Source organism: Mizuhopecten yessoensis, unplaced genomic scaffold (genome assembly GCF_002113885.1).
Source record: "Mizuhopecten yessoensis strain PY_sf001 unplaced genomic scaffold, ASM211388v2 scaffold6647, whole genome shotgun sequence".
In the NCBI taxonomy this organism is placed as follows: Eukaryota; Metazoa; Mollusca; class Bivalvia; order Pectinida; family Pectinidae; genus Mizuhopecten; species Mizuhopecten yessoensis.
In genome coordinates, this window is record NW_018406654.1 from 550903 (window position 1) to 577748 (window position 26846).

At 36.1% G+C, this 26846-nt stretch overlaps 1 protein-coding gene across 2 annotated transcripts in view; it reads right to left on the minus strand.

Annotated features, from left to right (window-relative positions):
* LOC110452380 (CUGBP Elav-like family member 4) overlaps positions 1 to 26846 on the minus strand; it is a 105902-nt gene that overhangs the window by 60665 nt on the left and 18391 nt on the right. For both annotated transcript variants that reach the window (XM_021500857.1, XM_021500858.1), the window contains exon 2: positions 16200 to 16266. In XM_021500857.1, coding sequence (XP_021356532.1) covers positions 16200 to 16266 — 67 coding nt within the window. The remainder of the gene's footprint in view (positions 1 to 16199; positions 16267 to 26846) is intronic.

Here is a 26846-nt window from a genome sequence, read left to right on the forward strand (position 1 = left end):
TTAGGTCTGGCTACAAATTAAACCACCCAATAGAAGCTTCGGAGATTGATTTTCTGGATTTGTTTGAAGTATGGTATACATTTCTCTCTATTATTCATGACTTTACACGATAGTAGACAATTACACGTAAAGAGGTGTATACACAAGATTAGCACGCGCGTGGGAAGACAGGTGCGATTTTTTTTACGTCGGTGGTATGAACTATAAAAGCTGGAAACCTGTGTTGAACATTAAGGCTTAGCATCGTGAACATTTGTACTAACGTACTTTTTAATCCGACTTAATCAAATCAAACGCAATACAAACTCCCTTTTTATCACTATATACTCCAATATATCCTGAATATTTATATTTACTCTAACCGTGAAAGTGAGTATGTGAATTCCAGAACGGCTGGATTATTTTTTTTGTTTTGCTTTTTTCCTATTGTATGATGATCAGGGACGCCAGTTTCTCAGCCCTTGAAGCCCGTGGGAGCGAGGGAGGGGGGTTCGGGGTTCGGTATACAGAGAAAGTATTGCAACATTTCACCTTTTCCTTTTGACCTGTCATTTCTTTTTCGGTGTTTTCATATATTCTTAAATTTACTTAATTTAAACTTAATATTCATAATTCTAACTGAAGAGGAAGGATTCCTGTTGGTAATAATATACTGACAAGAGCAATCTGAATTTTCGGATTGTTGTTTTGAGAGAGGAGTTCCGAATGTTTGCAATGCACAATACAAACACAAACATTACCAATGGCACAAAAAAAAACCATAAAATATATATTTCACACCGGTATGCTTCGAACTGACGAGTTTTGAGAAGGGTTCCGAATGTATGAAATGTAAATAAATGCAAATAGTATCGATGGCATAAAGAAGTCATGAGAAATATAAAAATCGGTATGCTTCGGATTGCAAAAAGTCTGAGGGGTTTCGATTATAATCAATCTTTAAAAACATTAAAAGCACAAACATTCGAAAGACGTAAAATGTACCTTAAACTTCTATATACTTAGGATCGCCGAGTTGTACAAGGGGTTCCGAACGTGTGTAAAGTATACCAACACCGACATCACCGGTGGCAAACGAAAATCGTAAAATAGATATAAAACTTGTATGTGGATATGATGAAAGAAGAATATGAGATGAAGATAATGCAATAGAACCCTCCTGAATACCATTCTGTCTTTACGAACTCGATGATATCCATCATTCTAAATGATATCGATTGAAAGTGTAAAATAATACTAAGAGCTACCAATAAACCCGTACTCAAATGTTATACATGGCTTTAAAAGCTGGTAGCGATTTTGTTCAATATGAGAGCAAGGTTTCGCTTACGCGTAATTGCTTCATGAAAAATCCATCAGCTAAAAATCATGGGAGTCTTCTGACGTCATCATTCGGCACCTGTCGCATATTGTTTCCCAGCGGTAAGTTTTTTTCATTATGTAAGTGAAAGATGTTTCAAAAGGTCAAAGATTAATATCGTCGATGTAGGTAGTAAATCAAGTTGAATATTTTCGTAAATTTGAGAGAATACACCTGAAAACTATTCGAAACTACCTTTTGGTATTTTGCGCCAACTCAGAAGTATGAAAAATAAACGGAGGAAAGAAAGAAAGAAGAAAAGAATATCGAGCTAACTGTTATCAGTTCAAACCAAAAACCCTTGCGACATTAAATGGTAAACACACGGTAACTTCCGAGTTTCGATAAACCAAAGCTTTCCGAATGATACGAAATAGTTTTATTGACTTCATTTTTGACTTTATAGTTAATAAAGGAGACGGTTTATCCGGAACACACATTTTGAATCCCATTGCTAAAACTCATTTGCTCTTACACAGGAGTAGTTTGGCCTGAAGCATTACTTCTACAAGTAGCGTATCAACATCGTATTTGATCTGAAACAAGATGAAAAGGGTCGTTGTTGATTGTGGAGATGTACGTAATGGACCTTTGCGATAAGTCGTCGGTGGAGACCCATGTCTTTGTTTGTCTAACAAAACACGCCGTGTCGAGCTTCGTTTCCTAATGACACATCGGGTCAATTTTTAATCGATAATACCAGGGACAGTATATAGACACTATACGTCCCTGATAATACATAGGTGTCACCCTTTGAAAACCTCCAATGAGGGAGATCTCCCTCATTCAATATTTCCAATGAGGGAGAAAGTGTGTGGAAATCGACTAAAACTGCCTTGCTCAATTGATCTTTCCCCTTTTTATGCATCAAGATAACTCTAAAAAAAATCAGTCTTTTGATTCAGACACATGTTATAATCATTACACACACCCTGCAGTAACTAGGAGATCATTTGACCACAGGTTGTAGATTTTGAGTTTGTGTGAGTTTGGACTTGAAGGAGGAAGTTTCGAGGGAGATCGGTAAATGTTGATCAAAATGAGGAAGTCTCCCTCCTAATGAGGGAGGGATGACATCTATGATAATATTTTAATAATTATTAAAACTGAAAATAAATATTCCGTTTTCTGGGAGTAAATTGATCATCTCCTGATATGTACATAAAACATTAATATATTTGCAAAATAATTAAAAAATATAATTTGAAATCTGTCTTCGGCTGATGAGTAAGCGTATGTTACAGCTAGTTCCAGGTTGATCTATACACGGCACACAGGTGCAAATCAAAGGTTTTTATTCAGGTATGGAGCTTAAAGTTCAGGTGAACAGACGTTAATCGATAATACCAATAACGGTTAATACAACGGAACACGTGCCCGGCACGCGACAGTTAATGCAAACAAATAATGAAATGATCTCACCGTCGAGGGTCAAGCAGGGGGATCATTACGGATCAAGAAACAAGATTGGAATTATATCTGGAAATTGAGATAAACGAGATTCGAAAAATCACCCTACTGTTGGAATGAAAAATGTGAGTTTTATGACTGAAAATTTAATATCGAAAAAATCCGACAACAATAAAAGGTTTCTAGGTTAAATGAATGCATTATATGTGAGTCAGAATTTAAAAAAAAAATGTCATCACCTCGGAACAAGGATACTGAAAACTCGAGAATAAGTCGATCCGTCTGCCTTGTGCAAATTTTATCCATAACATTCCAGCTTCTTAATCCTGAATATTTGACCGAAAACTGTCATTCTTTTTTCTGGGGTTTCTCTCTGTTCTAAATTCAAAGGGACATAGCGTAAGTGACGTCACACATAACGTGACGTCATGAATAATGCCACGTAGTGCACAACATGAAGCAATACACTGACTGGTGTTGCATCAGCATATCGAACGAAATACATCAGTGATCTTCTGAAGTATTCATTGTAACACAAGTACAAGATGTAATCATCTTAAAAACAGAACGAGATCACGCGTGATGTTAGTAGGACAAGAGCGGATTACTTTCAATTTAATTCTACGATCACATTCTATAAGACGCAATCAAAACACGTCATATATCGATAACTGTCAAACACTCCAATGATCAGGAATACTGACATAATTTACGGCAATATTTTACGACAACAGAAGTTCATTAAATGATGTACGTACATTAAAGTGTAATATATTAGATTTATTGAGATCCTGTTTGGTTTTATTATCGTCCTTCCATCAATCTCTCAAAGAGAAACTATAAACGCAATATAGAAATAAAGCTCCTGTAATACGTAGATCGATGATGTCATTCAGTAAAGAGTACAGTCGACTTGGATCCGAGCCAGACTAAAACCTTCCGAAACAGTGTTCGCTATGTCCTTTTAGTGAAGATGTTGTCGCTTTCTCTTAATAGTCACTGTCAGAACGTATACACGATGTTATCAAAGGGGAGATAATTCTGAAAAGTATAGGGATATGTTTTCTGTTTAAGTTCCACATCAAATGTATAATGGTATTGTTCTATATATCCCATAAAGACGAGACGAGCTTATTTTCTAGCATATTCAAAATTAAAGCATAAGACTATTTTTGTGTTCATCGTGATTTTATAACAATGAAAAATTCAAGGGAACGCACTACTACTTTGCCTTTGACCTCGAATTGTGACGTCATCAATTTGTTCGTCATTAAGTTTGTTCAATCGCATATGTTACGTAAGTAAGTGTGCTAGTATGATAGTAAAATGTCAACCAAGGTAGCTTTATTGTCAAAATTCTACTTATTTTAAACATATCATGTTAACTATTGTTGGTAACGCACACGTGATGTGATTGGTTAAAGTTCTGTTTCTGACGTAAGATAACAATACTTTAGGACGTCATGTAACATCATATTTGTTTCAATTCAGACTTAAAAACTATTTTATCGTGGGAGAAATAGGTTCTCCGACTCATAGTGAAGAACAATATCATGGTAAATACTTCGTTAGTCAAATAAAACTTAAGTTAAAATAATTGTTTAATAATTATATTTCGTAACTGTGGTTAGATGGCCATTGCAGCTAAACATCATTCGGTAGGGTAGTATTCAGTTACATCGAAAAAATCGAAATAAGGGATGGGGTATTTGTCACAAACATGTGACGTCACTGCTTTGAAACTTTGCCGGTATTAAGTCTAGACTCATACATCCGTCGATGACTATTCTTACAAAGCAGAGTTGTACTCTTTTCAATTCACAGTTCCTTTATCGCACTTCCCCCTCGATTCTGATTAAAATACTGTTACGCCGTCTGCATACGAAGCAGTATACCCCGTATAGTAGGTTAATCCGACACAAAGGCGGCGATCGGGGATCTCCACATGACTACGGTGAAAAATCCGTCAATTATTCTAAATTTAAAAGCTCCCTACTAACGCTTTCAACTTTGTCACTCAAATGCGACCTGAATATATTTAATTTCTCACGATAACAGTTGAGCTGACGCGTGCTGGTCGTACGCAGGTCGCGTGCCGTGACGTGACAACATTGATGGCGGACAATGTCTGCGCTTTCACCCGGAAAGAAAGCGATGCCGGTGACGATAGTGTCGTCTGCTCCCGCAAACCGTTGTAAACCATCCAGGCCTCCAACAAAAAGACTCGTATCAATTATTTGCTTGAAACATGTTCACTGAGGCGTAAAGCAATAGAACACGTCAGGTCTCGGTAGATTCACAATGATCAAGAGAGTAAAAACGAGATTTGAATAATCGGCAATCTATCTACATACGACAACATCTATCACGGTCAATTGAGTTTTTTTTCAACGACAACCTTGCTTGATGAAATCGGGCTGAATAAACGTGAACTTTTCCTGTTAACTGTTCAGTATATTGGAGTTGTGATCACAATTGCGTTGTACAATAATAATGCAAATGACATGTAGTGCTTTCTTTGACATCGATTTCCGGTACTACATACCCTCGAAACTTAAAAGAATAACTGTCTCTCTCGTCAATTCTTGTAAATTTCCAGGAAAGATAACAGGTAATAAATTAAACAAAACAAAATCATGTTGAGGTTTCCAAACCAGTGGGGATTGATAAAAAATTGTGTACGTATAACTGAAGTAATTGTCATTTTTTCATTATTTTTCAGAAAATCTTAGGACTGTCTTTGTATGCTATTCATTTATATACTAGTTTAACAGAACAGCGGTGACCCTGATGTGAACGAACACATATCGCTACATTTTCTTTCCCGTTAACGTGGGCTTGGCTTGAATTAAAAACAATAATGACATTTCGTCATTAATGCTTTACAAAGTGAACGCTCACTGGTACCTGATATTTTCAAAGGAGCTTCGATAAAGGTTAGCTCACGATTATTTATATATATAATATTTTTTTGGAAATTATATCACCACACCGAGTAAAATCTGTAGCAATACTTTACAATTACAGCATTCTGCTGTTAATCTACCTGTACAAGGCCCCTCGACAGGTGAAACTTGAGTGGCTCACCTGTACTGTCAACACATAACACACCTTTGCACACCTGGATATGGAGTTTGTTTAAACACCTCACAATGGCACGCGCCCCTCCTCTATCAAATGTCACAGGCTTATTTGAGCTCAGAGACAAACTTGTCAGTTTGTAATACAATGTGTGACATGCTTAAAGTAGATGTGGCCACGCTTGTATAACTGTGTACCTGTGAAAGTGTGAATTTTCTAATTACGATGTACGTCAGAGATTGTGCTGTAATCTATATGCTATCACGGACTTACTTAGATAGCAATCTAATTTCGTGATACTATGACCACGGGATATACCAAATTATTATTATGTCAACCCAACTTATATCAAAATGAAAGGAATGTTCTCAATATGAATCACGGTACTTTTAATAAAAGTACGTAAATTTATACAAAGAGTAATGAAGCTACTTACTATGGAGTCGGTATCGACAGAGGAAGTATATTAGATGAAGAAGATGAAGAATATCTAAAATAAGTCAGCTACAAGAATAATTGAAATGGGTTGTTATTGTATATCTGTATATTGTATTATGTGTCATATTATGTGTGTACTATGTCCATCAATGTATACTATGTAATATGTGACCTCTTGTTACGCACGTATACGTGTAGCGTGAGTGTAAAAATAAAACTTAAACTTGGATGCTATCAAAGTCCGTGCAATGACACTGCGGTTCTTGTACTATTTCACTTACCTGCTGAAACTTATAACCTGTCCTGTTTTGTATCAATAATAATAATTATAATAATAGTTTATTTTATTTAATTGTCATACAATTAGTTCAAATATAAATAATTAAAATATATTTGAAATAAAATGCCCAGCCTTAAGGGTTTATGAGACACTATTACGAAGAAATATACATAAGATGTGTGATAACTACACACATAATTACGATAAGATATAAACATATATGTACAGGCAACTAAAAAGAGACTGAGCGTCTTTTTTTTTATTCTTTTTTTTTATAGTTTTAGCTAAAATCGGTTGTAATTCATCATTGGTCATTAAGAAATGAACTATAGAATCAGTACTTTACTTTAAAAAGTCATTATTGATACTTTTGGCACGATCAAAAATTTAAAGACGTTCTTCATTATAAAATGTACAGTCACATAAAAAATGAGATTCTGTTTCTACCTTGTTTAAAATACAATATATACAAAGTCTTTGTTCTAAGGTAGTCACTGGATTTGTGAAGCGGCCTGTTTCTCGGTAAAAAATAACAAGCTTTGCATTCGGATACAGATACAAATACAGATATTTTAATCGAGTGTCCCCTTCCGCGCACATATATACAATAATGAAAATAAAATATACATAAAACATATGACGAAAGCCACTCTAAAACAGTAACGAGAGACGAAAATAGTTTAAATGCATGTAAAAGCACTTAACTTTAAAAGGAACTTGCTTTAAAAGGCTATAGGAGAAAAAAGCTAATACATGCCGCCATGAAATTATATTGAAATTTCAAACTTCAATGTACAATAATCAGCGATATATTAAATTATTACAATGTTTAAAAAATATATGCTATAACTCCGTTGTAATCTTGAAAGGACAGGTATCAGCCTAGCGATTGGTCAGGTTATGTACATGAGACCAATCAAACAGCTATCATCGTGCCTTCGATTTTGCTACGGCATACTCCAGGGGTGCAGAGACCCGAAAGTGAACATAACCGCTTCTGTGTCGAGGATGAAACAATTGAGAATATACTGTTCTAATTACTAGATGCATGGAAGGAGAGTCGCTGAAATTCGTCCAGTATCGTTGGCAATATTGTCTGTTATACATTTCTTGGATCCTTATACTAGTAAATGGCGAAAGGCGTCCTCTTAACTGTTTTTCCAGTATAATAGAAAAAGTGGGCGAGAGCCTCTACAATCTTTTCCTGTATACCAGAAAACGGAGAAAGGTTTGGTTTTGTTTAATTTTGTTTAACGTTCTATTAACAGCTAAGGTCATCTAAGGACGTACGGAGACATTTTGTCTTGTGTTTTAAACAACGGAGAAGGGAGCCTTTTTTTTTATTGCTAAGACCGAGTTTTGAGAACGAGTTGTTATTATTGGTACTGCTAATATAGGCAAAGAGATATAATGGTTATTACGAAACAAAAAAGAAATTAGAAAGTCACTTCACGTCACCTCTCTACTATTTTTGCAGAACGATTCAAAACAAGAAAAGCGGTAATATTTGGTAGACTCTTGCTGTTTCCCCCCACGAACACAAAGACTTTATGATACAACGCTACTAATAACCAGCTTAAAACGATCCCCATAATCTTATCAAGTGAGAACAAAGAAATATGGCCCCAGACAAGAAATATGGTCCAAACGATACACCACCAAGGCCTATGTTTACTCAGCAAATCCTAAAACTAGTGACCAACGGTCAATGCAGATGGGTCAATTAGGGTCAGTTAGAAAGAACCGCTATATTGACATTAAGCCACAGCCGATTGATGTTCTGGTCACAGATCCACTGTCCAGCTTGCCCTCAATTTCCTGAGCTCTTTGTCTTGCGAACTCGGGTCGTGCTCGGGTCTGACCCTCGCGGGGGAATGAACTTTGTGTGTGATTCTTCCGCCATCTGCCAAGGACTCCCCTGAAACACCCGGTCGTTGTCAATTTTGAAGACCTACGTTCTGGTTGACCGCATAACGTGTTAATGGCGTGAATGTTTCGCGTCAAATTTTCCTTGGGTCCACGATAAATTGAGTTTGTGTAATAAATCGAATTTTCCTGACCATCATCGCGCCAGGTTGAAAGCTGTACCCCTTAATTTGTCTGTAATATAGAGTCAGCATTAAGTCAATTTACGTCTTCCAGTCTGCAAGTGGCTTGTGTCTATTTTCGTTCGCTGAAATTGTGACTTTTAACGATAATTCTATTCAATCGAAAGAGAACTTAAAATGTTTGTTTGTCTGTTCGTCTGTCTGTTTGTCTCTCTGTTCGTCTGTCTGTACGTCTGTCTGTTTGTCTGTCTGCTTGTTTTTCTACTTGTCTGTCTGTTCGCCTGTCTGCTTGTTTTTTTGTTTGTCTGTCTTTTTGATTGTCTGTCTGCTTGTTTTTCTATTTGTCCGTCTGTTTGTTTGTCTGTCTGTATGTCTGCCTTTTTGTCTGTCTGTTTGTCGGTCTATTTGTCTGTCTATTTGTCTGTCTGTTTGTCTGTCTGTTTGTTTGTCTGTCTGTTCGTCTGTCTATTTGTCTGTCTGTTTGTCTGTCTGCATGTTTGTCTGTTGGGGGTTTTATGAGGACGGACATTACTGTGAGACTTATTAATGAAGCTCGACACAGAAAAGCGTATTTACTACACCTTTCACAACTCAAAACATAATTAATAAATAATTGAAAGACAACTAAACAAAGCAAGTTAAAAACCTAACGAGTAGCATTTACAACAATAAGAAAAACAGAAAAAACACGATATCACCCCTCATCCTCCCCCCACCAAGTTTTTCTTATATAAATCACACACAAAAAATAACAAAAATAAATAAAAATATTGATGATACGAAGAAAGAAAAAAAAATGAAAAAGAAAAAAATAATATTTGAAAACATGTATTCCTACTGCCTATATACAAACGTATACATGCAAGGAAAGGTCTTTCACGCAAACGTCAAATGCAATGAATCACAGCTGTTACATATAAGATGCTGCTTCTATAAGTCTTCATTTATTTTCAGAGCTTTCCGAACACTGAGTTTGTTTATTTCATTGCATTTTGGAAGCGAGCGCGGAATAACACCACTGTGCATTACGAGAAATTGTATACCGGAAGTGTTCGGGTCAATGTGAAATCCCCGTTGAGAGAAATCAATATTTGACTTCCGGTAAAGGCAAGTAGTTGTTTATGTATTTTCATAAGCTTCCGTTACAGGCTAGATTTGGTTGTAGAAAACGAGTGTCGCATTATATATGAAAACATTGTTCCAAGTAATGTTTTACTATAATTGATTTATAGGGATGAAAACTTTTAAAATGTGGCTTAACTCTGCTGTTTCGATTTTTTTTTATCTTTTATACAGGATTAAAAGGAGACACTTTGCAAATCCACTTTCAATTAACATCACTGCCAACCTTACGTTTTGTATATAGAGAAAATGGAACTACTTAAAATGTCTTAATGCTATCAAAACGACCCCCTAATTAATAAATTCATCAAACAAAATACCAGAGAGTTAGCGGTCCGATATAATTGATTAATTGACTTTTTTTTATCAAAAAACAAAATTGAGGGAACTCTTATGATTTAAAAAATAGAAAAAGGATGAAAAATCACAAATCCACAGTTTTGAGAAGTGTTCATGAATTCAGAGGTAAAGCAATTACATTTGTCACAGCCAATCTCATAAACGTTATTTGTCCAAGTGTTAATCATGACATCCCATTCTTAATATTTCAGAATTACCCTAAATTAACAATTAATAAAGCAAACTATCAGAGTTTGAACTGTCCTGTGTAATGATTTAAATGAATTTTAGCAAAAATCAAAACTGGAGATGAACAAATCAAATTTTGAGAGATTTGGCAATTATGCATGTCTTCAAAAGTAAGAATGACATTCCCGTCAGTATTATCAACACTTTTTTGGTCAATATTTAGCACGCTAAATATACCAAATTGTCCGACTTACCAGCAAATATTTCATGTATTGTAGGAAAAAGGAATGACCTAAGCCTATTTCATTTTCTTGAGAAAGAAACAGGACCCACAGTGATCAAGTGGTTAAGACGTCCGATATTCTGCTACCACTAGCCTTCCACAAATGGGTCGCGGGTTCGAGACCTATACGAGAGGCAGTCGCCAGGTACTGGACGTAGGTTGGTGGTTTTTCTCCGGGAACTCCGGCTTTCCTCCATCACTAAAACCTGGCACGTCCTTAAATGACCATAACTGTTAATAGGACGTAAAACACAAACAAATAGCACGTCCTTAAAAGACAAAAGCTGTTAATAGGACGTAAAACACAAACAAACCAAGAGAAAGAAACAGTGAACACATGTGTATCTTGAAGGGAAAAACAAAGTAAAACAAAAAAATGTAAATAGAGTTTGTTGTTACCACCAGGGTTGTTTTAGTTCTGTTAAAGATATTGCATTTAACATACGGATACACTGCAGGGTCCTGTAGTCAATAGGGCTTTTATCATTAGTAGAAAAGACAAAGCAGTGTCTTCTTGTAGGCATGATGCAAGAAATGTTTTTACTATTGTATACAATTTGATTAAAAGTTCATTTTTTCTTTTTTGCGAATATGATTTATATAGCTTTTAGGTAAACACAAAAAGTCTGCGTCTTGCAATGATGATCTGTATCTTTCAAATTATAAAGAAAATGCCTGGTAAATAAAGATGATTTATATCATACGTGGTTAAGACGGAAAAAACGACAAATTGTTTTGCGTAATTCATAGATGAGTCAAAATAAAAAGGCAATGTCCTCTTGTGTAATTTGAGGTAAAGACAAAAGCAATAATTTTCTGTTGTTAATTTGACCTTCCCTCCTCTTCGGTAAGGACAAAGGGAACATTGACTTTTGGATAAACGAATTTTGTTATTTCAGCCAGAGTAAAAAAAAAATGTCAATATCTTATTGCAAATATCTTTCATGCAATTTGCAGTTAACACAAAATCTAAGCTACGGTTCTGAAATATGGGGCTTTCATAAATTCCCAGATATTGAAAAAAAATCATACTTTGTTTTGTAAACGACTGCTTGGCGTAAGAAAAAATACTTGTAATGTTATGGTTTATTTAGAACTTGGGAGGTATCCATTGTCATTGGTAAGAAAGTTAAGAATTATTAAATATTGGATTAAGTTAAAAAGGACTAGTAATTGTATTTTGCAAGCATGTTATAAAGATATGTTAGAGAATAAGGATAAATGGGTTTTAAACATAAAAAATGATTTATTTAGAATTGGCCTTGTTTACATATGGGAAACAGAAATAAATGATGATATGTGTTATAATGTTATTTGAGAAAGACTTATTGATATATATAGACAAAAATGCAAAGAAAACGTAAGAACATCTTCAAAGGGATATATCTATACATATCTTTATAACCAGTTTGATTTACAGTGTTACTTAAGAAAACCATTATCTAGAGAATATTTGAAAGAGATTACAAAAATTAGGTTATCTGCTCATAATCTAAATATAGAAAAAGGTAGATATCAAAATATTGAGCGTAGTCTTAGAGTGTGTACTGTATGTAATTTAAATGACGTTGAAGATGAGTTTCATTTTATGTTGAAATGTCCATGTTATTCGGATTTGCGTGTTAAATTTTTGAAAAAGTACTATGTAAAAAAACCAAGTATGTTTAAAATGATAAATCTATTTAATGTAAATAACACAAAAGAGCTTGTCAATTTGGCCAAATATATAAAAGCGGCAAATGTAAGAAGAAACCAATTAACTTAATTTGTTACACTCTCCATACTGTTTACATTGCTGGTATTGTATTGTATGTATTGCATGTATTGTATTGTATTGTATTGTCTGTAGATATTGTAAATATATCTTACTTTTGAAACCGATGAGTCAAACGACCCAAGGTAATAAAGAACTTGAACTTGAACAAGGTTATATTGTAAATATGATATTATGCCATATTTGGTAAGGGCAAAGAGAACATTGTCTTGTGAATAAATGAGCATTATCATTTGAGCTAAAGTCAAAGACAGCAATGTCTTATTGCAAATATATTTCATGTAATATTTTGTTGGAAAAAAGCAACAATACCTTGTTGTCAATATGGTGAATTTAACATAAAAACTGCTGAGTCTGTATGTGTATATATCATGTCTACTTTGTTAAAGATGAAGCCAATACAGTCATAAGGAAGACCCGTGTTTGACCAGCGGCCACTGTGCCTGGTATTCATGTGTTCTAATCATGTTCCGGGTTCTAGAAATCCGCGCGCGCTGTACGCGCGCAATCAATACTTGGAAGCCGAGAAAAAGCCCAGTTCTGATTCCCGCGGATAAACACACATTATTGGGATGTGCGACATTCCTGATCATCGAGATTAATGTCGTAAACCACTTGACAATACGGGCGGTAGGTAACCTGAATAACAAGTTGTTATCTCACAGCACCACATAGTGCTGTTTTGTGACAATTAGCGATGGTTTCCACAGCTGCTGTCGTCCTGTTCCATTTCCTGCCGTCACGAGAAAAAACATGCCCAGTTGCAGAATAAGGCTTTAATGGTGGTGTTCGATTGCCAATACGCTTTACATCGCCTTATTATAACTCTCTTGGTATGTATCCTAGTCAATTTATACATTCACAGGCATAATTGAGTATTAGGGGAGTGAAAATGGGGGTTATGTCATGTTATTACAAACACAAATTCTCTGTTTAAGCATTTTGTTGCGGTAAGACAATTTTATCTCCAACTCATCAATAGTTTTAATAATATCCGATACTGTCAGTTGACTTTTTGCGGTAATTTCATATTTCGTGACATACAATATTTAAGTATAGCCTTTGGCTAAGGTCGATACCTGGATTTATCAACCCGAAAAAGATATATTTACCGAGGACGCAGTCCGAGGTCGCGTCCTCGGTCAATATATCTTTTCTCGGGTCGATAAATCCAGGTATTGAACGAAGTTTAAGGCTACAATTGTTTTATTATTTTACAAAACAGTAATGTAAGCAATCTGAAAAAAAACACAACAAAAAAAGCTTCGGAAGTTGGACGGTGCATTGTTTGAAGACAAGTCATAATTCTATTTTTAGAAACACCCAGTTCTTCAACAAAAAATCACGCGCTCCAAATAAATATCGGTTTTTATCGGTGGACACGTGATGCACTCCTGGCCAATCACTTGTCGGGAATAATATGAAAGAATAATAAAGTATGTCTCTTTCTCTCTTTTTGATTGATTGATATGGATTACGACTCAATACGCTTTCACAAAGAGTTTCTGAATCCGCGCTCTAGTTTGCTGAAGATATATTAATGATCTATTATCTAGTTTTAGTGTAATTGCTTTTGGTGTTTGGTTTAAATTTTTCAAGAAGTTTTTTCTTTACTTCGAATTTTATTGTTATTCCACTATAAAAAAAGAATATGTTTGTCCTAGGTTTACTTGTAGAATCGCAAAAATGGTAGACTGATTCCAGCTAAAATGGACAAAGTTTTTCTGTTCAAAGATATTTCAAAAGAGACACTTTTGCATTAAGAAGAAAAACCAAACGAATTACGGATAATGCGGCCAGCAAATATATTTTGATTTCTTCCATGGACAGGACACTGAAGATAATCGCTGCATACTCTTACAGTAACATGTAGTGGGATGTAGCAGGTATATTTTACTTCTTAAACTTCAAGCGCACGTGGAAACAATAGGCATAAAGAAACGATTGTGTGTGACGTAAGAGGACTCTAAACTATCATACATACATATCTTTTTCTTCTACCGTTTCACCCTTTTCTGGACTGGCTTCCCTTGATGGCCGACTACTTTACCACGTGACCTTGAAATACCCACTAAATAACCTCTTTGTGTCTATGAACTTTTTTAACCTTCAAAAAGCATCGAAAATAATCACCTTTACAGTAACATGATTTTTTTAATTTTATTTTTTATTTCTTATTTAAAGAAATTGAGATTGAATAATTAAAAAGAGCTTGCGAAAATCTCACTGACTTATGAAACGTGTGGTATGTTCAGCATACGTATTTTAACTATATTTTTATTAGTATGTACAACCAGAGAGTTTGTAAGTTAGGGGCTATACCGATCATTAGCTCTCTGGACTGTGACACTGCGGGTCATTTTATTGATAAATGAATATTTTATATCAAATGTTTGATCCTTGCTACGTAACGCGATATTTTGATGCTATGTATGTATATACTTATAAAATGTATCGATCTTATTGCGATATATGACACTGCAATACACAATATGGACTTGATGTGAGTGACACACGAAATTGACACTAATTGGAGATCGTATGCAAAAAAGCACTGTATTGAATAAGGTCCATTTCCCTGTTTTGTATTTTGTATTATAAAGAGAACGGCCGGAGGCGATTCGAATGTTCGACAGAAAACAATGACCCAGACAAGTTAAGTACAGAAATAACATCAACGTTAACTACGGTATGTTTTCCCTGACTATATCTGAAGAGAAATCAATGATTAGTTTAATCCAGGAAGATTCGTACCTCCACTGACTGAAGAGTTCTTCTTCAAACAGAGACATACTGAGACACTAGATTTGACCTCCATCTTGTACCGTCGACAACTCTGTCCAGACACTGGTTATACTAAATCGATGAGTGGATTAATAACGAGAGGAAATACATCTTCATTGACAGAAGAGCTTCGCCAAGGGGGATGATTTGCAGACAGAACCTGATGTGGAAAATCTATGCATGCGTATGGAAAAACGAGGCAGTATTTCCGCTGTCGTCATACGCCATGTTTTGTGACCGTTTGAGAAAGCATACGTACATAAAATATATAAAAGATATCTTGTTTAGTTGTACGTAAACGGTTTTGCATGCAATGGGATAATTTGTCCTGAAATGCAAGTCGGCATAATTGCATTTTCACGTAACGTAATACATATCTGCTTTGATAATGCAATGCCTTATCGACCAGACGTGTACTATAGCATTTGTATAAAGTCGACATACTACTTCCGTTCAAAATCCGTGTGGTAGGGTAGCGGTCACATGCACTTCCGGTTTAACATGCACATTTTTTTCACACTCACCTGGACTGCTTTTGTACAGAGTATATTTGTAAACTTGAATCTTTTTACGCAATATGGAAATGTTTCAATTTCGTTTTATGAGAAAACCCCATTTATTAACCGTTAAGTATTATAATGAACGTGTTTCAATGTACTCAGATCAACAACAAAGTGTATTTGATTTTTTTTTTAAGAATATCGCACAAACGTTCAATTAAATTGCCTACGTCACAGGATGTGACGCAATATATGTATCAAAATCATCATGCGGCGTTTATTTTCCATGAAGACCGCATAGAGCTTTCAAATTGAAATGCATGGAACATTGACATGGATAAATGCCACTGTAAAAATACCTCACATTTCAAAGGTGTTGAATGAGCGGATTCGAGAGTAATGCCTGCAGTGATACCTGGTTTTAAATGTTTGCAGTCATAATACATTCGTTTATTCATCATACTGCGAAACAAAATCGAACTAGTGAACATTTCCACACCGAAAAAAAATATTCAAGTTTTCGTATGTGTAATAACACACATATTGGATAGAAAGAGAAAATAAGAGATCGTGACGTCACATAAAAATCACCTTCTTCTGTTTTCGTACCTGCCCGACTCTCGCTGTCCGCGGGTTTGACTTGAATTGGACGGTTCATCTGCAAATACAGAAGTATAAGAAACATTAAATACCTTGTCTACCTGTCAGAGGTAATTTAAATTCAAAATTCATGACAAAAACGAAGAAAAAAAGTCGAAGTTTTCAAGTCAAGCTCCCATACAATCGGGAAAGGAATCTTTGTAAAAGAAGATAATTTGGATATAAAGTTAACAAGAATCAACACTTTTTTGTTTCTGTTTAGGACTAAAACACAGTCTGATCTCTTTGTTGCATCATGTCTCTGGAACATTTAAAGAAAATATTGACCGAACCCAAAATAGCCACGATGACATATTTTGTCGAAAATGTTATGCTAAAATATGATGGAAACTGTGAAATCACACCAACTCCAAACCTCCTGAAATGAAAGTAGAAACCGGAATAGCAGCCTAGTAATTGCATTTTGCAGAATGAATAAACAATCGAAACGACTCATAATCAGATGATATTCCAGCATTGTAAAAATATGAAACACGGTTTGATCGGAGGCAAGTGTTCCCTTGTGATATCAAGTGACAATTCCATCCCGCTATTAATGGGTATTATGAAATTGCGGAATGGGCGGAAAACAAGCGAACAGAAATTATTTGGCAAAACTCGAGAGAGACATTTATAATTCATCTGTTGGAAAATGACAGGTTAAAAGCCGGCATCATATAACAAGGAATGAAATTCATGTGAATCTCCGGTGTTTTCCACGTATATTGTAGCCTCGTGTTGGTATCGCAATAATGAGTATTACCAGTACTGCAGCATCTGCAAAATTGATGTACGACCCTAGAACAATGGAATGTTTTAATCAAACAAAGTATCAAGATATCGTATTTTTCTTTTAGAAAGATGTCTGACAGTTCATTGTCAATAAAGCACTGGCGGTGATTTTTAAGAGTTTGGCGAGAAAGTAATATCTTGAAACAATCTTTTTTCTATTTGCTTTGTGTGAAGCATGCATTTGATTCGAAACAAAATCAGGTTTTACAGGACACTTTTCCAGCCACGTACACGATACGTTTAGTCCCCTTCGCTGAGGTAACACAAGAAAACCCTCCATTCTAAAGAAGCCCACATTAGTCACCCCATACAAACATGCAGTGAGCTACATAAGGTAGTACCTCCATCCACAGGCAGCTTTACTGGCCGTAGGAGGCGAACCCTTTTTATAATGGAGGAGGGAATGTAGCGTAACTAGACTGGGTCGATCGTCGGCGCCCAGGTAGCTAAAATGATAGAACGTTCGTCATGAGTTAGGGGGATCCATGCTTCGAACCACGGTCTGGCCGTGTATTTGTCCATCTCCTGTTTCAGTGGTGCCTTTGACCAACCCTTGTTTCAAGCACTTGGCATAGAGTGGGAAGATTGCTTAAACTTCCGATTTTTTGCAATTCGGTTGCAATTTGCTGTTAAGAGAGCCACTCAAATCAATATTTCAATGGGATTTTGCAAGTGTTGTTCAGTGCATTAAGGTCATGCATATGTTAAATTATTCATAATGGTAGATCTATTTGCCTTCTGGGCCGAGCCCATTCACACCGACACCTTGCTCATAAAAGCAATACCCTTTACGAACTCAAACGTAGAAAGAGTACTTTGCGTTATCGACATTGTAAACAGTATTTTTTTAAACTAAATTTGTAACAATCAACCACAGTGTCAATACAAGATGGCACAATCTTAGCTTTTACAAGCGTCATTTCTTCTCTGGTATTATTACATTAAAAGTTATCTATCCTTTTAAATAATTTGATTTCACTAAATGAAAACAAATTATGCAACGTAAACGTTTCTTAATATAGCTTCATTTATTTAACTTGGTTTGGTTGTTTGTGTTTAACGTCCTTATGACTATGGTCATGGAAGTGCCATGTTTTTGGTGGTGGAGGAAAACCGGAGTGCCCGGAGAAAAATCAACGACCTACGACCGATACCAACGTAAGTCTTGAACCCGCGACCCAGTGGTAGAGGCTAGTGGTAGCTATTCATTTGACACTTTGATTTTGTTTATAGCAATGACGTAAATCATCAGCTATCGCTTTTACTAAAATCAACAGCTACCAATGACATCACACGTTGCAAGTCACGTGATAACAACGGGCTTAATAAATACGTGCAAAAAATAACAAAAAGACCAAAATTCCAACAGAAAATACTAATTTGAACGGAAGTAATATTATCGCGTTATTAAAGAAACAATGCTTGATTTTTTGGCGTTTCTCAGAGTTTTAATGCTCCCAGGAGTATACAAGGCTTATTTACAATAACTACATGTATTATAAGATATAAAAACGCCAGAGAAACCATTTCAGGATTTTAACGACACATATGTAATATTACACTCTCAAAACTGATAGCACAAGGGACATTTCCACTTAGTTTGGACTATGATCTGTGTCTTATTTGTTACATTATTTATATCTGATGTCAGTGTTTGTTGACACAACGTTTTTTTCTCTGTGTTTCCTTGGTGACGTCGCAATAGTTGATATAGCACATGTTTAACATGTGCTATATCAACTATTGCGACGTCACCAAGGAAACAAAGAAAAAAAAACGATTCGAATTTCCATGATTTCCATACCTTAGATAAACCCACCAGTCCAAGTTTGTTGTTATAGACAAAAAAACAAGAACGATTGCGCAAGATTATTATTTTCGATCGGAAAATGATCGGGTCTTTCTGTCATTCTGTCAGAGAAACAGGGGACCAATAAGATCGTGATGACAGCTTTAAACTATGACGGAAATCCTCGAAGTTGTTTTCAATTGACTTTTGTCGCCCGACGGAACTGGTAACGTTAGAAAACACAGAAAGATTGATGTCCCACCATTAGGTACAACCAAGAAAGAGATGAAATACAAAAATTCGCGTTGTCTTGACCGGTACTTCAAGAATTGAACTGCATCATTTGTTGATTTTCCTGAAGGCATGCAACACAGTTTTGTTCGCGCATATTCTCTTAGATGCGCTACCTGTCACATCCTTCTATAATGTCCGAATTATCTAATACACATAAGGATAAAACGACGGGTTTTTTTCAGTTTCAAACCGGCATTAATATTATTGAAAAATTCTGAATATGTATACATTATTGACCTAGATATGTGTATTTCCTTATATTTTCGATATTGAAGTGTCTGCGTCGTCAGCGGAAACAATATTCCTGGAACAGCCTCAAGTCACCAAAATGTTTGATTCTAACGGTTATCTCATGTTAATCGAGGCGGAAGGAGAAGAAAAAAATTGATTTCATAGGAATAAAATGACGCTTAAACAATTTTCCGAATGATGCACTTTCTCGAAATGGTCCAGGGGTGTCATTTAGGATTTGCAATGACAGTATCAGGCTTCTTAAAGCATACTGCTCCTTCCGTGCGACAAGCCAGAAATTACCGGATGCCGATGGACTACAACCGGATGTCAATTTCCCGATTCTCCCATTAGCGATAGAAACCGGATGTCCATGCCTCAATACCTACAGTAATGAATAGTTGCCACAGAGCTTATCGATAAAATGTAAAATGTAGCCTAAATGGAAGTGAAGGTCGTAAACTCGGATTCTAAAAAGATACCCTGAAGACCTCATTCGTATGACTTCACAAATGGACGCTATTTATAGCGCTATGTAGGCGAGACAGTGTCTTTAATACTCGGTATTCGCATTCTAATCTGAAAGGAGTTATTTCTTTTACAATAATGAGACAAGTTATAGTTTCACAGTCAAATTAAATAAAACAGAAACAACAGGCTATCATGATACCAAGACAAAACTTGAATTGATAAGGAAAGTAAACGAAATGTTTTGACTATAATGAAAAATAACATTTTATTGAAAAATGTCACTCATTCTAAATGTATTCAAACAGATAGTGTTGAAAGTTGTTTTATTACGTGTGGGTCACTAATTGAATACGTCTAAGCTAAATCAACCTACTTAACCCAGCCGTATCACTTGATCCTAAATCGATATTGTATAGCGTGTTGAGGATGAACCACTGTCAACCTTTTATGTTTACCATAGTTACGCATCGATTTCAAATCTGTGTTATTAGCGAGCTTGCTTTTGTCTATGTCGTGTTCTGCTGACATAAAGCATTTCAATGACTCAGATATTGATCGAGGATGGGACATTAGAACGACTTTTCCAAAAGTATTGTTACTTTGACATCTAACTGCATGAGAAAACTGTTGATTCAAATCCATTTTTAAATGGATAATTCTTGTTGCAAATATAAAAAAAACAAAAAAACATTTCATCTTTTTGTGCATTTGGGTTCAACAGTTTTAACTCGTTGGAAAATTGACAGTGAGCGAATCTTTCTTCAGATTTAGGAGAATATAGAATCTTTTCGGTTAATTGAAGCTTTTGACATACCTTGATCCAATAAATCAGGGTTGAAATATGACTTACGGGAGAATCATCATGTCTTCACTAATAGACGAACAGCGTCCTTTGTATTTGTCACTGGAAAGGCTATTGATTTCGATCGAAATATTGAGAACTTCTGACTCATTATCTCTCATTAAAACAACCCTGCGATCAGTCACACTAAGTTAGCTTAACGCTGCGTTGAGTAAAATATTCAAATTCATATTTATGAGAGGCAGATGCAGAATTGTGAGTCGTTTTGTATATAATTTCTAAAAGAGATCAGTTTGAATCCCAGGATATGTATATTTCTATTTCAATTTTGATAATTAAGACCAAAATCACCGATTTGAAATTTAATTTCATACATCGTGATGCTACGTAGGCTTGAGAATATTGATGGAAAATGAACACGAACGAATCATCAAGGCTCCTTCCTGTCGAAGAACTCACTTTGATCTCGCCGCCTCATACATTGTGATTAGTATTCTTTGAAATATTAGATTTTCACGTGATAACAATTCACCTTGTGACATTTGATAGTCTAAAATTAGAGGGGGTACTCAGGTATCTTTTTTCCGGAATTACAATTTCAAGTCTCGTTGCAAATTAGAACAAATGCAAATGTCAAACCGCAAAGACAACCTATACATACACGGGCTATATAAAAAGGTCTACGACGAAAAGAAACGGAACGCAAAAGCCACAATATATTGGATTTATAATTATTAACATCGTCTTCTTTTTGAAATAGAAAACTTTCCGGAATGAATAAATATATAAAAGTCGAATGAATGTATTGAAAGAAAAAGTGATTAAATGTTACTTTTACACTGGTATGGCATTTAAGCCAGTTTGATATTACGTCAAAATATAACAATCGCAATACAAAACGTGTTGGTTAATCTTGTTTTGTTATGCCATTATTGATATTTGCACAGTCACATTGTCTTTTTGCAAATGAAAGCATCCACTAGCCAAAGAAACGCTATATTGTTCTTCGAAATACAAAGAGTAAGTATTTTTCTCAAATCTTGGCCTGGGCATTGTCAGACTATACCTTATAGTCACCAAAAGAATTTGTTTATGAGAAAAATCTACAGTTACACTAATGCTGTCCAGACAACGGAACTTTTGAACCATAAATTGCGTTACCATGGCAACAAAAACAATGGAATCGACAAAAATTGTTTGTCGGTTAAAAAGGAAAGTGCAATCACGTTTAAACTGATTTGGGCGTTTTTATCGTTCACGGAGAAGAAATAAAACTTTATTCATAAAGGGTCATGAAGCTCCAATTTCCCCGGAGGCACGTTGATAGCACGAAATTGCTCGAAGGTCAACTACCGCTACCAGTACAAAGACAGTTTGAACGAAGAATTTATGTTTTTGATCAGCTGAACTATGAATGACAATAAAAATCGGAATTGTTTGATGTCTGAATCCACATTGAAACGTTCTAAACGGCAAATCGATATCGACATCCAACACAAATTAAGCTTTATTTGTCTGGTTTCTCGGCATTGTTTCTCAAATATACAAATAGATTACCGGTCAGTGGGACACGGATGTTCTCGCAGTCTCGTTTTCTCAACGTCGTATTCTCGCTCCCTCGCTGTCGTATTCTCGCAGTCTCGTTTTCTCAACGTCGTATACTCGCTCTCTCGTTTACTCACTGTTTTATTCTCGAAGTCTCGTTTTATCACGGTCGTATTTTCGCTGCCTCATTGCCAAGTACCCGCAGTCTCGTTTTCCCCTTGTTGCATTCTCGAACTCTAGTTTTCTCACTGTCGTATTCTCGCAGTCTCGTTTTCTCACTGTCGTATTCTCGCAGTCTCGTTTTCTCACCGCCGTATTCTCGCTCCCTCACTGTTTTGTTTTTCCCACAGTGGTATTCTCACTCCTTCACCGTTGTGTTCTTCCGATCTCGTTGTCTCACCATCAAATTTTCGTTTTCTAGACTTTGGATCAAAGGAGCAAGATTTTTATATTTGTTCCCAGCCCTTCGTGCGGCGGACACCGTTGCCGTATGGACCTAAGTCTTTGCAAAGGCACTAAACGCCAAATAAAGAGACAAACACAATATATTCTCGAGTAAGGAGATTCACGGATGTTATAAATCTAGGTGTATACCCAACCAGATTTTATTAATTTTACTATCTGTTTAATCGAGTAAGCATACACTCTATACGACTTGAGACAAAATACGTGCTGACCATAAAAGCGAATAGCAATTATATTTTCCATGAATAGAATCATATTGCTGTGTTGTGAGTTGTGACTGTCGTAAAATACTGAAGCTAGCACATCAAATTCATTTAAGGCTATATGAGAAGTTACATTGTTATTCGCCTCCATTTCGAAAGAGTTTCAAAATAAAATGATTTAGATGATAAAGCTTTAATTAAGATATATCGGAACTTCATTAAAACACGTTCGACTGACTCTTCAATACGATTAGCTTTATATGAAAACATAAATAAATCGGCTGGAATAGAGGCACAGTTTCTTGTCATGAGAATGCCTACAATCTGCTGGAAAAATATTGCCACCGAACTCAACAAAGAAATGGTCAACTAGGCACTCCATCATTCTCACAACTTTGTCTTCGAAAGCTCTCATAACATAAGAACGAATACGTTCCGTCAGTTTGGCATGAATGGTAGTGAAAAGGGTCGAAAAAAAAGTCGAAAGTTTTGATAGAAGAAAACTTTTGAGCAGAGGATGTTCAAGACTGATCTAAAGATAAATTGAATTCCTCAATATCACTATACAACTACAACTCTGATATAACGGTACTGCGAGCGGCAGTGATGAGTTTAGATAATGGCTTGATAGAAGTGATAGTAATTAAACGTTGTTCATAAGGATTCTTGTGAAGGTTTTTTTTAAATCCAATACAAACGAGGCAGGTCCGTATCCTTATCATTAGCGAGTTGTCGGAAAAATTATAATACAGAGCCGACTTTCAAAAATTTGGAAAAATGTAAAGGTTGGTTTTCCTTAGTTATCTTAGTTCTTTCTGCAAGCAAGTAATGGTATAGTGTTTGCAGATAAAGATTACGTATTAGATGATTTGTCTGCAGACATAACTACATACCGATCATGCAGATCGTTGAGTGTGGTTTAGACATCGGAGTCAAGAAATGCAGACCTGTGTTTTGTTTTCATTTAGATTTCTTTTAATTTCAAAAGAAATGCATCGTCAATGTCAAGATTGGGCCTTCGTATTTATAGCATCAGGATTAAATCGGTGATATTTGGAAGAAGAAAACATATTTAAATTAAAAAGCAAAATATATTTATCCTGGCTTGTAAACTGAAGATTCCCAAAAATATAAATATATTCTCTAAACATATCGATAAAACTTTAGTCTTTATGCTCCCACCCAACGAACATAGAAAACATATTTTCATTGGGATGCTCTTGAATTTTCATTTCCGGTCGTAATCGATCTTAAAAAGTTTCTTGATGATCCTGATTGTTTCCGGAAGCACGTAGACACAAGACTCAAGTTCTTCCTGTGTACACATACATTACAAACATTCTACGGATGATAGATTAAAAACAGAACTAGCAGCATCATATTGAATTAGCGTGCCTGCCTATGATAAACAGATGTTCTATATTTAAAATGTTCGTCGACTCGGATGATGAATGGTAGGGTAATTAGCGCGCGCGAGGGGGGCGTTCTTTCCCTATTAATCAAAAACCGAAAGAACAGTTACCGTCACATCTTTAGTCCCAGTAACTTCACGGTAGCTCGCACTCTCGCGTACTTCTCTGATCTCGTGATAAACGAGAAAAGGAAAATTAATGACATTTCCGAAACCAATCGAATTCCTCAGCCTTTTCAATAATATCAATCAAGAAAACCAATTCCATCATCCGATGCACAGTCAAGCCAAAACGTTTTATGACAAAATTTCGATAACGTTTATCAGATATGGGGCACTATGTTAATTTCCCGACGTTGCATCCATGGCTATTAAGATAGCTAAAATACAACCCTCTCCCGTACTTAACAGGTGTATTACCAATTCAGTTCTTGAAAAGATAAATCTGTCTGTACCTACCAAATGAAAGCCAGCTCGCATGCACTTTTATTCCGAAAACGTCACTGCCGCGTCATCACTTTATGCATTGTTACTAGAGACGCGTCATCAATTTTGTCGCATACAATGCACTTTTGACGATGGCACTGTGTATTGGGTTATGTGGTATAACATATTTTCACGTAAGAAAAGTCTGACAGGAAAGTAATATATCTCTCCTGAGTGATGTATACAAAGCCTACAAATCAACCCTCGGGATACAATTTATAAAGCTAAGCATCGGCAAAGCTTGGTGCTAAACTTCAAACATCTAAACCTTGGGCTGAGGGTTATCTGTTCAAGTCGTTTAAACCTCTTTCCGTATTCTGTTTCCCTACTTTCATAACCCATTACCTTCAACTATGGATTGTAAATACAAACAGATCCAAAACGAGGCTCTCTGACGCAGGATGTTGAAATATGAAACACATTTGACCTAGTGTGGTAACTAAACTGGGTTATAGGAGAAAGAAAGCTATAATGGTTTACTCAGTAACACCAAACAGTCCGATCCCGGTTACTTCTGTATAACGATTCTCAACTGTTTACTGGGAATCAAATATTTTTAGCGAGCTTTCTATTTTCGTGTGGTTTTGCTAAACAATAAACCGCGACGTCAACAGAAAAGCATTAATATGTGTGTAGGTACAATGGTGCATGGGGCTTTTTTATCAGTTATTTATTCTATGTCGAGTAGAATACTCGCAATTAAATTAACTCCAGAAATATTCTTGAGAATTAATGTTCGATGTTTGCAGTAATGATCGTTTTGTACTATTTCCAAATGTCTCTTAAAACGTTCATAAAATTGCAGATACTAGACTCTAGATACTAAAACAACTCATTATACATTATGAACGAAATACATTTGTACACCTAAAGGATCCAATCGCAATCTGCAAATGAAATAAGAGCGTAAACCATTTTGCTGTTTACTAGTCATGACACGTGCTTCTGGTTTGTTCATTTCGTTGTTTATTACAGGAAATGAAAGTGAAAACAATTTACATCCGGGTGTATCACGTGGCGCGTGCCGTAATTTGGTAAGCGGCAGCACCTGACGTACTCTTGATGCTGAGTTTGGTAAGCGGTTGTAACCGGCCTCTCGACCATTCACGAATGCTGAGATAATTGCCTCTCGACCATTCACGAATGCTGAGATACCTTCTTACGATAACTATACTTTGTATTATTGGGTTTGACAAGCTTATATCTGTTGCAACTAATGATGATTTCTTTGCACGTGTCTCAAACTTAAGCAAACTTGGTTATACACTATTTATGAAACATCTCGTCAAATGGAACAAAAGATACGTTAAGTCGTTGTAAGCTAAACATGCTGTCTGAAGCAGAATTCCGGTAAGAACGGTAGCAGAAAGAGAGGGATGTGGTGTAGGAAAGGGGGAGCGGCGGTCAGGGGGAGGGACGGTATAGGGGGAGGAAGGGATGATGGCCGCCATATGCGGAGTGTCTGTTAGCAGACACGGAACAACTGCCCCAGTCAATAGCTGACCTCAGCTGTCCGAAGTAGTGGTCAGCTCAACACTTTCACCACACTACAGATACGGTAGTGGTTATCATTGTATAAATAACTGTGTACGTTATCCTTATCCGGTGCTATCTGCAGTCTTGTCAAGAAATAACTGATCAGCAAATAATAAGCTCAAATCGTCTGGGATATTTTCTGGTTCCCTCCCCCCTCTAATGTGTTTCAAAGAAGCATGAATGCAGTACATTATTATCCAACACTTATGAAACCAGTTTTTGTCAACTTATATTAATCACTTTGGGTTTGTCGGCCCGGATGAAAGCGTTAAATGGGTCTAATGTGTAGGGGCAAACTGGAGTACCCGTAGAAAACCCGCGTCATCGGGCGGGTGACCCAATACGTTTTTCGCGTCCGACCGGGGAGTCGTTCCCCATCTGTCTTGGTGAAAGGCGAATGGGCTATCCGTTGTGCAACCCGACCACCCAAAATTTGCACACAACGATTAAAAAAATAATTTCGGAAGTAAGCCATTCAATCACTGTAACTAAGGTTACATAGATATAGCACTGTGTAATGCTGAGATTTTCGCTACAGTATAATGACTTTAGCCCTTTTCAACCCTCCATTACT